Raw genomic sequence first — 14,190 nt, 5'->3', positions numbered from 1 at the left:
AACTTTCTGGCAGAGGGCAGCAGATTTTCCTCAAGAATTTGACAGTATTTTGCCCCATCCATCTTTCCTTCTATCCTGACAAGTGCTCCAGTCTCTGCTGCAGAGAAACACCCCCATAACATGATATTAACACCTCCATGCTTTACTCTAGAAATGGTGTTATTTGGATGGTGAGCTGTATTGGATTTCAGCCAGACATCTGGTTTGGTGTTGAGACCAAATAATTCAATTTTAGTCTCAGCTGACCATAACACCCTTTTCCATGTGGCCTCAGAATCTTCAAGGTGCGTTTTGGCAAAGCTCAGTGGTGGCAGCATGTGGCCTTTAAGGAGTGGCTTTTTTCTTGCAGCCCTCCCATACAAGCCACATTTGTGGAGCATTTGTGATATTGTTTCATATGCACACAATGACCACTCTGTCATAAATTCCTGCAAATGCTTCAGAGTTTCTCTAGGCCTCTTTGGAGCCTCTCTGACCAGTCTCCTCCTGGCTCTTTCATCCAGTTTGAAGCAACGTCCTGATCCAGGGAGGGTCTGTGTTGTACCAAATACCTTCCACTTCTGAATAATATACTTCACTGTGCTTCCAGACATTGATAAAGCATTTGACATTTTTTTTTATTTCCATCTCCTGACTTGTGCCTGTCCACAACTTTATCCCGGAGATCTCGGTGACAGTGCCTTGCCACCCATAGTTGATTATTTGCTTCAGTTGCACTATCAGGGACTGAAATGCTCCAGAAAATCTCTTTTCATGCTGAGCAAATCAAAATGGCCACAGCTGATCCAAGTTGATAAATGACTTTGTGTTCCAATGAGAACCTGATTGAGTTTTTAAGTCATTTTTAGGAAGGGGGGGGGGGGTGATTCTTTTTCCAACCCCTTGATTCTGGTTTTGATTTTTTTTTTTTTTGGCATGTTGGTGTTATAGCTTTAACTTGGATGTCCTAGGTTGCACTGAGTAAATACAGCTGCATAAAACAAAAACTGTGTCTCTTTTCAGCATGCAAAGCAACAAAATTATTATTTTAAAGGGGGCGATTATTTTCTATACCCACTGTATATGTAGAATGGTGAACTAAGAGCAGAAAAGGAAAGTAGACAGGCTTCAGGCTTTATTGTTGTCATGTCATTGGAAGATAACAGGTTTGACCAGTATTGGATTTAGACACCATTTCTCAAATCCTGAAAGTAATCAGAAGGAACACTGTATCAATAACGGGACTTAAGTGTGTCAAATCAATGAATGCTGAGTATTTATGGGAAATTTAAATCGTATTTTATTACAAATATCTTGGAACACACAAAATTACATCAATGATTCATATACATGTAAGATAGGATAGGAAATGAATCATAGAGGCAAGGATATGAACATTCCATACATCTCCACATTATCCTCCACTGATCAGCAGAATAGTATACATATTTCTGAATATATTCCCCTCATTTATAAATAGTGCAGCGCAGTCCTAATAAGCATATATAAAAAAAATGCTGGAATGGGTGCAGAGTTATAAATGTGTGAGGAATTAAAGTCCTTCTAGATTATTGATGGAAAGGTATCCCAGAGCAGACAGTATCAGATCCACAATGTGAAGAGGTGCTCATATTATCCCACCACCTGTCATTCTCTGCTGATGAAGTCCTGCCCCTAGTAGGACGTAACGCGTACGGGGGAACGTCACGTGACCTGCGGCCATCTTGGATTTTCCAAACAGGAAGGCATACAGACATGCACGCTTGCAGGCTCTGCATATTGAAAACATTTTAAATGTGAGTGTACTTTATTTTATCAATTAAACTTATACAATACAGAGATCACTAGATCTTGCATTTATTATCATTGCATATGCTACGGAGACGCTCCGTGGAGGGACCATTCCATCTGATTTAAAGTCCCCTGGTAACAGTGAGGTTTGAGATCTGGATAGTAACAGCTGGTCCTGTGTGCTGATAATAGAGAAGAAGCAGAGTGAAGGTGTATTGCTGATTGATTCTGATATTCATGCTGTCTGACCCTGCAGGGTCTTTGATTGAAGGTGAGAGGCAGAGAATGACAGGTGGTGGGATAATATGAGCACCTCTTCACATTGTGGATCGGATACTGTCTCTGCTCTGGGATATCTTTCCATCACTAATCTAGAAGGACTTTAATTCCTCACACATTTATCACTCTGCACCCATTTGTGACTCCTTTCCAGTATTTTTTTATATATGCTTATTAGGATTGCGCTGCACTTTATGCATATTTCAGGAGGTTTTTTGAGATTGCCCTTGAGTGTTCAGCTGCTGATCCGTCGTCATTATTTTCACCTAGAGGTTCAGCGCTGAATATTTTTATATTATTTATACTATATTCCCCTCATTGGCAATAAATTCAAAACTAAACATAACAAACCATGTTAATTGGAAGGTAAATTCTGATTGGCTGTTAATTGATGTTTGTGATTTCCTCATTGCTCTTTGCTTGCTTTAAAAAGTCATTTTATTTTTTAATATTCTTAAAGGAGGGCTCTAGCCAAAGCTTTGATCTACTATCAAAAAATATATATTTTTTTTGTGTCCTTGTTGAAGAAGTTCCATTTTTCTTCCTGTCCTAGAAACTACACAAGAAGGGAGGGGAGTTCACCTTAGCGGACACAAACCGCAATAAAAGCAGAAACTGCGGTTCTGAGCTGTCCCCAATCTATAAAATAGTTTTTCTAAAGTTTCAATTTAATTGGACATTGGAGCTGCCAGTCTCCCTTTTTCCAAGGCCTGGAATGCACAGTTATTTAGTGTTTTTCTACATGCTTGGAATTGTAGCTCCCCAGCAACTGCCAGGTAGCAAAGTTTTTTTTTTTTATTATGCAATCTTTATTCATACAACCAGTATGGGAGAAGTACAGAACAACAATTATCATGACCACCCTGGTATAACTTACAGAAAGGCAGTATAGTACATCGAAGTTGAAGTCGTTCAAAAAATATAACCCACATTATAACACAGCGGTAAAAACCACCAAGTTTAAGGACCTTGCATAATGTAACATGACAACTGACATGTCTTGTTGGTGAATCTGCCACAGCAGGGCCAGGAAACAACCAGAGGAAGTAGAATAGAAATGGGTACAGTACAGAAAAAGAAGAGTGAAAGAAAGAGGAGAAAGAGAGGGATGTGGGGGGGGGGGGGGGGAATAAAAAAAGTTTTTCTTTTGGGGGAGGGTACACAACAGCAAAGTCCCATAAACACCCCCCATCAGCCTCACCACATCAAGGGGCGATTATAGCATACTCACTCAACTGTCAAGAGCTTCTTAAAGCCTGCTTGTATAATGTACTTGTATGGGGAATTATCCTGTTCTCTTTGTATTGCTTCCTTTCTGTTGAAATCACTGGTGTTCCCTCTATTTTCCTAATAAAAACTGACCACACTGAGCAGGAGAGCACAGCATAGTCAGTTTTCTAGCTACCGTGGGAACTCAGTGTGCTCTCCTCCAATGATCAGACTTATCCTGACATGCCCCCATTGCACAGCTGTTCATTGGGAAGCTCAGTGTGCTGCTGCTTCTTCTCCTCCCCCCCAGCTCTTATGCAGCTGAGAACAGAGGATCTGTGATCACTTAGGCCCCTTTCACACATGCGGACTGTTCAGATCCGCCTGTCCGTTTTTTTTGGGGAATCTGAACGGATGCCCCCTGCATCTCTATGGGACATCGGATGTCAGCAGAGACATGTCCGCTGACATCTGAGCCGTCAAATCTGGATGGATGGAAACCCTATTTTCCATCCAGCGGATCAGATGGGTTCGGGTGAGAATGGACAGGCGGTCCGTTCTCATCCGATTCCCCCATAGAGAACAGCGGGGACCTGACAGCTCTTTCTCCGCACATAGCTAGCGGGGGATCGGCGGATTGATCCCCCGGTGAGAAAAACTGAGTCCGCCGACGGACTCCCCTGTCTGAAAGGGGCCTTATAGAAAAAAAAGGGGGGGGGTAATTATAATGTGTTTTTATATATGTATTCAAAAATGTTTTGCCTTTCATTTCTCTATTAAACTGAATGGGTTATTTTACTAGGTGATCGTTTACAATAACTTTAATTTCATCTATGTAGGAAAATTCAATCCAGTAAAGCCATGATTTGGTAAATCTTCCAGTCGTTTCATGTAACAAGCTGGTTAGACCTTCCATTTGCCTAATGTCTTCCACTTGGAGGATACATTGTGGTAGGGTAGGTGAGTTGGTCAACTTCCACTGAGGTGGAATACATGCCCAGGCAGCGTTGACTTCAGATATTTTATTTTTTTTTTTGCGGCCAATGGGATCTCAGAGTGGGTCAATATATTGAAGGAAGGGGTTATTAGTAATTTTTTGTGTTCTAGTGTGCCCCCCATTCCAGAATGTGCTGAGTCCCTGGGCAGGACCAAAACACATGCAGCGTATCTCCCCTTCCAGCACCACATCTCCAGCAAGTGCCAGGAATGGAAGGGCAAATGCGGTGCAGTAGAGGAGGAATGCAGTACCACCTAGTGAGGCTTATATAGCCCAATTCCTTAAACCAGTTGCAGACGAATGGCTTAAGACAGAGCTAAGAGTTTTTTATGGTCTGGCAGCAGGTTTCTTAGCTGTATTCTGAATAATGCTCCTGGTGGTAGATAATCATAAGGAAAATTATTTTTCACTCTAGGTGACTGGTTACTCCGTCTCCCACGGAATCCCCTCTATGCCTGGGAATATATACCCTGGCCAAGCTGCTGTACTAGACCACCTGGACTCCTGGAACCATCGGACCCAGGAAATGTGGCAAGCCAATATGGAGGTAAGTGACATCATGGAGACGCGTGTCAAAACATAACCACAGATATTGGGTGAAATTAATCTAATCTTTATTGATAATGGCCCCAAACACCTCTGTCCAACCAATGTTCAGGGAAATAAGGATGAACCACATTTGTTATTTTACCCCCAAGGCACCAGAGGAATCTGGCCTCACGCCAACCTCCTTCTTGTGTTGACATACATCTGCACATTCAGGTGCCCTGAGCATGCCTGCATATGCCAGGATCTGTGAAACACCTACAAAGATTAGGAGTAAAGCCAGCCAGAAAGCTGTAAATAATAATTGGGCGAAAAAGGGGGGCACTGATATGTCAGGTGATCACTATCGAGCTGGAATTCGTGTTTTCAGCTCCAGGACGCATTGCTACGACTGTGTTTTTTAGTAACAATCTGTCCACAGCAAAGATGTAGTCCATGTAAAAGTGCAGACTTCAGTACAGCTTCCCAAAGGTGCACAATTGTGTGATGCTTCCGCAGGTGCCTGTGCATCTTAGTGTGTAGCAGTGCAAAGAACAGTTAAATAGGACAAGTGGAGAGCTACACCCTGGTGCAGGAATGCCAGATACGTAGATGTGCAGTGGGTGGTTGTTAATGAGAGAGATTTTTATCTGATATCAAAATGAAAGGATAAGGGCACTTAGAATGCATATCCTTTAACTAGTCCTGTCCCTGCACACTGACAGAAAAAAAGCTATCATGACTATTAAGTTTCCAATTTTCTCTGCACAGTGGGGTTTAAGCCTTGCTCAGTGCATAGCTTGTCTCCTGCCTCTGCTTAGTACCCTCTAGTGGCAGTGGGGATCATCTTCCTCCAATGCAGAACCCCCCCCCCCCCCCTCCTCCCTCTCTAGTGGAGGAGAGGATCAATTTTTCCTAGAGAAGAGCCATTCTACTGTCTCTGCACAGCAGCGCACCCTCTAGTGGAGGTGGGGATCACCTTTCACAGAGCAGACCCCCTCTCCACATGGTGCCTTCTAGAGGCAGTTTCTCCAGTGCAGAACCCCTCTCCACATGGTGCCTTCTAGAGGCAGTGGAGATCCGCTCTCTCTAGTGCAGAGCCCCTCTCCATGTGATGCTCTCTAGAGGTAGTGGAGATCTGCTTTCTCAGTTAAGAGCACCTCCACACATGGTGCCTTCTAGAGGCAGTTTCTCCAGTGCAGAACCCCTCTCCACATGGTGTACTCTAGAGGCAGTGGAGATCCGCTTTCTCCAGTGCAGAGCCCCTCTCCACATGGTGCTTTCTAGAGGCACTAGAGACAGCGGATCTCTACTGTGCAGAGCCCCTCTCCACATGGTGCCTTCTAGAGGCAGTGGAGATCCGCTCTCTCTAGTGCAGAGCCCCTCTCCACATGGTGCCTTTTAGAGGCAGTTGAGATCCGCTCTCTCTAGTGCAGAGCCCCTCTCCGCATGGTGGCTTCTAGAGGCAGTGGAGATCCGCTCTCTCTAGTGCAGAGCCCCTCTCCACATGGTGCCTTTTAGAGGCAGTTGAGATCCGCTCTCTCTAGTGCAGAGCCCCTCTCTGCATGGTGCCCTCTAGAGGCAGTGGAGATCCGCTTTCTCCAGTGCAGAGCCCCTCTCCACATGGTGCCTTCTAGAGGCAGTTGAGATCCGCTCTCTCTAGTGCAGAGCCTCTCTCCACATGGTGCCTTCTAGAGGCAGTTGAGATCCGCTCTCTCTAGTGCAGAGCCTCTCTCCACATGGTGCCCTCTAGAGGCAGTGGAGATCCGCTCTCTAGTGCAGAGCCTCTCTCCACATGGTGCCCTCTAGAGGCAGTGGAGATCCGCTCTCCACATGGTGCTTTCTAGAGGCAGTGGAGATCTGCTCTCTCTAGTGCAGAGCCCCTCTCCACATGGTGCCTTCTAGAGGCAGTTTCGCCAGTGCAGAGCCCCTCTCCACATGGTGCCTTCTAGAGGCAGTTTCGCCAGTGCAGAGCCCCTCTCCACATGGTGCCTTCTAGAGGCAGTGGAGATCCGCTTTCTCGAGTGCAGAGCCCCTCTCCACATGGTGCCTTCTAGAGGCAGTGGAGATCCGCTCTCTCTAGTGCAGAGCCCCTTTCCACATGGTGCCTTCTAGAGGCAGTTTCTCCAGGGCAGGGCCCCTTTCCACATGGTGCCCTCTAGAGGCAGTATAGATCCGCTTTCTCCAGTGCAGAGCCCCTCTCAATGTGATGCTCTCTAGAGGCAGTGGAGATCCGCTTTCTCCAGTTCAGAGCCCCTCCACACATGGTGCCTTCTAGAGGCAGTTTCTCCAGTGCAGAACCCCTCTCCACATGGTGTCCTCTGGAGGCGGTGGAGATCCGCTTTCTCCAGTTCAGAGCCCCTCTAAACATGGTGCCTTCTAGAGGCAGTTTCTCCAGTGCAGGACCCTTCTCCACATGGTGTCCCCTAGAGGCAGTGGAGATCCACTTTCTCCAGTGCAGAGCCCCTCTCCACATGGTGTTTTCTAGAGGCAGTGGAGATCCGCTCTCTCTAGTGCAGAGCCCCTCTCCACATGGTGCCTTCTAGAGGCAGTGGAGATCTGCTTTCTCCTTACTGACAGCAGAAATCAGTTTCCAGTGCAGCAAAATGTAAGATGGTCAGTTATCCTTAAAAGTGGTTGTAAACCCTTATATATAACCAGTGAAGTGACTGTCCTCGGGTGATACACAGAGAGGAAACAAATCTTCCTACGTAAGTTGTACCTATTTATCTGCAGTATTCTCTTCTCTGCAGCCGTTTGAAGTTGCAACATGTACTTTGACATGACATGACCCTTGACTCCCTCCCATGTCTCCTTTTTTATCTTTTGGTGTCAGGAAAACCTGTCAGAAGTGATTTATGTTAGCAGAGGAAGGAGGAAGCAGACAGAAATTACACTTAGTGCCTTGGATTGAGACAAGTACACTGTAGAGGGATCTGCTTTGTTCATATTTCATGTCTGAGGTTTACAGCCACTTTAAAGTACACCTGTCATCAGGGAAATCTGGTGGCCATCATTGCCAAACTTGCCTTGTGAAAATGGCAGAATCCATGCTGATCCATCGGCTTCCATACTTTGAGTCAATGACCCGGAACAAATACCGAGATCAGGAACTCTTTTCAGTTTTTCTTTTGCTTGTCCCAGGTCAGGTAGCTTGCATTTACAGAAGGAGCTCATCAATGGCAGCCTTTGTTTTCCTTTCTTGATAGGTGTGCTTTGATCACACACACGTGTTGAAGTAGTATGTTTATAGAACATCCTGATTATCTTATGTTTAGTTCATAAAATCCCCAGTCTGCTAGAAGTCAGATGGACAGATGCGTCTGCGGTCATTTTATGGAGGCTGATATGTTTTCTCCTCCATTTGCAGGATTCCGGTCCCATGGACATGAGATGTTTAGGCCAAGTTCTTCCGACCCATCTAATGGAGGAGAGATTAATACGACAGCAGCAGGAGATGGAGGAGGACCAGCGCTGGCTGGAGAAAGAGGAGAGATTTCTGGTAATCATATATTTTCATTAAAAATAAACCACGCTAAGCACTGTTCATATCTTAGGCAGCCATGTAACTTAATTGCTTCATTTTTAGTTAACCTGCACTGCTTTCTATGAAAACAATCTTAATTTTTTAGAGTTCCTGTGTCGTCCACACATTTAAGGATTTAAATAACTGTTCCTGGGATGGTCCATTCCCTAGTGTTTAGAGACCTTGTCCCTTGGTTTTCCCTAGGGGGTGTGTGTGTGTGGTTGTTTTTTTGCTTTTATTTTTTTTTTGGTTTTTAACCACTTCCCTTCCGTCGTATGCAGAATGACAGCCGCAGGGTGGTTGTATTATCCTGACAGAGCATCATATGATGTCCAGCAGCGCGGCGATTGGTAGTGCGGTGTGTCGCTCTGAAACACTGCATCTCCAATCTTGGTAAAGAGCCTATGATTTAGGCTCTTTACCATGTGATCAGCTGTGTCCAATCACAGCTGGTCACTACGTAACTAGGAAGTGCGGTTCATCAGCTTTTCCTCTATTCACGCTGACATGGCGCGGGTAAAGGAGAGCTGATCAGCGACTCTCCTGATGGGGGTCTGCGTTGATAATCAGCGCATTGATTATCAGTGCAGACCCACCAGGGATGCCAACCTGTGCCCACCAGGGATGCCAACCTGTGCCCATCAGTAATGCCTGTTGCTGCCCATCAGTCCCACCTCATCAGTGCCCATCAGTGCAGTCTCATCAGTGAAGGAAAAAAACGTACTTATTTACAAAAATTTATAACGGAAACAAAGAAAAACTTTTTTCTTTTTTTTTTCCTTTTTTCTCAAAATTTTCAGTCTTTTTTTATTTAGCAAAAAATAAAAAAAACACAGTGGTGATCAAATACAGCATAGGAAAATCGGTGCTAAAATATGTAATGTGATTAAAAATAGCATAAAAAATTTAACGTTACATAAATCCTATATTAAGACCAACATAAATGTGTTTTGAATCCAATGAAGTGCATAAACATGCTATTTTAGAAACCAACAAAAGTGGAAAGATTGACAGCAATCAACATTAAAACACTAGTGATAGTCCAGAAATAAGTGAAAATTTGTCACACTTGCTAAAAATCCACAATAAAATAGGTGACAACAGTCAATATTAAAACACGTGTCTTCTGTGCACAATCCCAGGTATCAACATGCACCAATCCAGCTATGAGTCCAATGGCCGCTCACCTTGATGAGGGATATTAATCGCATTCATAATATTCCCAAGCTGGAAAGCAGATCCTTCACCACGGTAGAGATCAGCTCATGGAAGGCAAATAGATAACTCCATAGTGTAGTATGTACCATAAATCATTTATTAAAGAATAATAGCAACTTACAATTTAAAACACAGTAGCAGCTGAACAAAGGGCGAGACCGTGGGGTCCACAGATGCTGTAGAATGGTTGAAAGTGGAACTTCCGGTCTCGGACGAAAACCGGAAGTGACGTCACCCGCCTCCTCCTGACGCGTTGCGTCACAGCGTGACTTTGTCAAGGGACCCCGTAGTCTCGCCCTTTGTTCATCTGCTACTGTGTTTTAAATTGTAAGTTACTATTATTCTTTAATAAAGGATTTATGTTACATACTACACTATGGAGTTATACATTTGCCTTCCATGAGCTGATCTCTACCGTGGTGAAGGATCTGCTTTCCAGCTTGGAAATAATATGAATGCGATTAATATCCCTCATCAAGGTGAGCGGCCATTGGACTCATAGCTGGATTGGTGCATGTTGGTACCTGAGATTGTGAACAGAAGACACGTGTTTTATTATTGACTCTTGTCACCTATTTTATTGTGGATTTTGAGCAAGTGTGACACAACTTTTTCACTTATTTATGGGCTATCACTAGTGTTTTAATATTGATTGCTGTCATATTGTGGATTTTGAGAAAGTGTGATACTTTTTTTTTTCACTTAGACTATCACTAGAGTTTTTTTCTGGAGATTATTTCTCCTCAGAATTATTGCACTTTGTTGTGTGAACTTTCCACTTTTGTTTCTAAAATAGCATGTTTATGCACTTTATTGGATTCAAACACATTTATGTTGGTCTTAATATATGATTTATGTAACGTTAAGTTTTTAATGCTCTTTTTATCACATAACATATCTTAGCGCCGATTTTCCTATGCTTTAATTATCTGTTGTATGTGGTTGGCACTACTCAAATTGTCTGCTATTACTCCCTGCTTTTTTCTTACAGTTATACTTTACATCTTTTGCACTTATTGATTAGCGCATTGGTTCACAACTTTCAGTGGTGATCTAATACCACCAAAAGAAAGCTCTATTTGTGGGGAAAAAATAAGTTCATTTTGGTACAGTGTTGCATGACCTTGCAATTGTCATTCAAAATGCGACAGCGCTGAAAGGTGAAAATTGGCCTGGGCAGGAAAGAAGTGAAAGTGCCCGGTATTGAAGTGGTTAAATATGTTTAGCATGGCAAATACCTGCTGACAATCGTTTGCTCTGTAAGATGCCTTCCCACTCTGCTCCCAATATGATTGCAGCTATTGAAATTCGTCCTTGAAGTAAGAGGAAATCTCTGCAAACTTTTAGACAGACCATTTGCTTGTTCTGGTAACAGCTATAAAATTTCCTCTTTACCCTATTTATTCTTCAGTGGTTACCAGGACAAACAGAGAAGGTGAATTTACTCAGCAGGGAAACATACAGCATCCTTTATCCAAAAATGAAACTGAAGTTTAATTCACTTATAATTTCCCTTTTCCTGGTCCCTACCTTTCATCAACATGCTAAATCATTTTTCAGAACAAAACCTTTCTGTTCTCATTACATCATTTTATAGCAAGTGAATAAATAATATTGCTGCGCTAAGTGAATAAATCAATCGTTGTGTGTAATAAAATATTAAGTGACCAAATCTTATCCAAATCAATCAATAAACTGTGATATCAAATGATAAATCAAAAGGTAAATCGTGATATAATAGTCCCAATTCACAGTGAAAATAAAGTGACACAGTAATAACTGAAATCTTCATCCGTGAGTGTGATCAAAGGTGCTGCATGCTTCACTCCAAGTGCTCCTGGTGACAAGTGTAAGATTAGCAGCTCACTTCAGAAACAGACTCCTGAGAGTCAAATGCACTTTGGGATAATCACAGTCGTCTGGTACGCCTTCCTATCATCGCCTCCAGACACTCTCTCCAAATAAGTAAGGCATCCGGTATAAAAATAACAAGGAGATCTAGTGCTCTCTGTCTTTATACGGCTATTTATTTAACACAAAAGATGAAAATGCACTTACAATTTCAAGCACTTAAAGTAGTGCGGACTTTCTAGGCATCACAACGCTTCCTGCAACCTCCGGGAATCGACGTGATGACGTGCAGGCTCCTCCCCCGTACGCGTTGCGTCATAGACTTCGTCAGCGGGATGGCTTCTAATGCACATTGTGAGAAGCTCACGGTGTGCAGTGAAATCAGAATAAGCCATTTCAGTAGAGGATCCGATACAACTGTGGAAGGCTGGATGTCTGATTTAAAGTGGAACTCCACCCAAAAGGGGATGTTCTGCTTTAAGTATCCCTGCTCTGCCATATCATTTGGTGGGTCGGGGGGGAAAGGTTGTTCTTTTGACAAGTACCCGCTCCCACCTCTCTCAGATCACCTAGGCGAGTCGAAGTCCCCCCCCTTTCCTCGCAGTCCTCTGGGACACGTGTCAGGTCCTAGAAGACTGTGGGACCATTCAAAAAGCTCAGCGTGGCTCATGCATACGCAGTGGGCAGCTGGCTGTGGAGCCGAAAGCAGTATAGCCAGCTGCCCACAGTTGGGATGCCTACATCTGTACCCTAAGCTAATTGAAGAGTCGGCTCGGGTGAGGACGGCGCTGAAACCCTGGACAGGTAAGTGTCCTTTTATTGAAAGTCAGCAGCTACAGCATTTGTAGCTGCTGACTTTTATTTTTTTTTTTTTTATCCTGAGTGGACAACTGCTGTAAGAAAATGCAAATCTTTCTTTTCTCTCCCTTACACACTTCAAGTTTTTTTTTTAACTTTATGTAGAATTTCACATCAAATTAGTTGAAGGGTCGCCTTTTTTTTTTTTTTTTTGCGCCATCGACTGGTTGTCAGGTCGCATGACCCTAAGGGACAAGGACTGTGCTTTGTCTTCATAAAACAAGATCTAGCAACCTTGTAGCATAATTTCTGTTCAGTAAACATCCTTTTGTTATGACACATTTAAAAGGTTGTGTGACAAACTCCTGTCTGTAGTCATCTGTGTTTCTTAGAGTTATTTTATTATTGTTATTTTTTTCTTAAACACAATGGTACTGCACAGTAATTTAAAGCGGTTGTATACTGAAAAAAAAAACAAACCCTGCAAGACAAAGGCATAATGAGCTAGTATGCATCGCAAGATGTAGGAGCTTCTACATCTTAGGAGCTGTTCACACCCGAGTGTTTTTCAGCTCGTAAAACGCTCATCTCTGAAGTCTCAAAACACCCAACAAGGAAATTCTATTCATTTTAATGCCCCCTGTTCACATATGAGCATTTTGTCAACTGAAGCAAAACGCCTGAAGCTCAAAAAAGTGCATGAGCTGCATTTTTGGCAGATTACAAGATTTTTACAGATTTTTGTTAGATGTTAAAGCCTGCCTCCAAACACCTGCAAAAAACACCTGAAAAAAGCCCAAAAAAACACCTGAAAACAATACGCTCAGGTGTGAATGGAGTCGAAGGGTGGCCATATAGGGAACGAAATGCGGCCAGTTCAGCAGGGACTGTCCGAATTTCCATCCCTGTATGGGTACTGTGGTTGTACAGAAGTTGATCTAAAGATCAGTGTGGGGCTTTGCACACTCGGTCAACGTCACTAGCTATAGCCGGCAGCGCTGATCAGTGTGTCCTGACGGAAGGGAAGCTTCCCCGCTGTCAGAATACAATAGCTCGGCTATTCCTCCATTTTAAATGTGTGGATGGGGGAATCGGATCGTTTTTTTTTTTTTTTTTTCATTCATTCTTTCCCAATGGAAAAGTAACCGATGCATGTCTAGGCTGCCTATGGAAGCGCAGCCTTAAAACTGTTATTCACACTAGACCATGGGTGTCCAACCTTTTGCTTCTCTGGGCCACATTGAGTGTAGAGAAATTTTCTTGGGCCGCATATACAATATATACTATAGTTAAGGTATATAAGTAATAAAATGACGCCGCGCCCTTTCCGCGCGGCCGCACCCCCCACACTAATTTAACACAACTAGAGGATGATCAAATGAAATGGAATCAGTATATGGAGGTTTACTTCTTCTGAGAGATAGTAAAGGAACACTAACCACCATGACTACTTCATTGATTTGAAGTGGTAATGGTGGTAGGAGTTAGAAACACTGCACATGCTCACATCCCCCCCCCCCCCCCCCTCCGAGGCAGCCTCTGCCTACCGTTAGTTGGAAGCCACTGTGGCCGTGCCCCCGACCCGACTTCCTTCCTCCCCAGCAAAAAATTAAATTGTCAGCGGGGCAGTGGGCCGCATTGCCTGAGGTTCCGGGCCGCAGGTTGGACATGCCTGCACTAGACCATAGAATTAACTGGGAATCTGATGATCTGTGTTTGACATGCATTTCCTATCCGACATCAACAAAAAAAAACAATAGATTCTCCTATAAAAATACTCTCAGTGCTTCCTGTAGCCAGACATCTCGTGACCACAATAACATTTCTGCAGTCTGTAATGACATGAAACATCCATAGTGCTGTCGGTTGCCAGAAATTGTGTGAAAACAGAAGATTTTCTGCAGTTTGTAAAAGCAGGAAACATAAAGGGGACAGGGGCCTCCCTAGGAGTATCTATAGGTTCACAGTTGTATTTGCATCATTGTTATAGTGCTCACCTTGTAATGTGGCTGATAAA

At 43.5% G+C, this 14,190-nt stretch overlaps 1 protein-coding gene across 7 annotated transcripts in view; it reads left to right on the top strand.

The window, feature by feature from the left end:
* The window catches only part of PTK2 (protein tyrosine kinase 2), a gene marked incomplete at its 3' end in the record, with an annotated part of 628,214 nt that overhangs the window by 545,958 nt on the left and 68,066 nt on the right, over positions 1–14,190 (top strand). For all 7 annotated transcript variants that reach the window (XM_082257401.1, XM_082257399.1, XM_082257400.1 and 4 more), the window contains 2 exons: positions 4,671–4,802; positions 8,151–8,282. In XM_082257401.1, coding sequence (XP_082113527.1) covers positions 4,671–4,802; positions 8,151–8,282 — 264 coding nt within the window. The remainder of the gene's footprint in view (positions 1–4,670; positions 4,803–8,150; positions 8,283–14,190) is intronic.

Source organism: Pelophylax lessonae (genome assembly GCF_965119305.1).
Source record: "Pelophylax lessonae genome assembly, chromosome: 5".
In the NCBI taxonomy this organism is placed as follows: Eukaryota; Metazoa; Chordata; class Amphibia; order Anura; family Ranidae; genus Pelophylax; species Pelophylax lessonae.
Note: the sequence above shows the minus strand (reverse complement) of the source record. Positions and strands in the feature narration are given on the sequence as shown.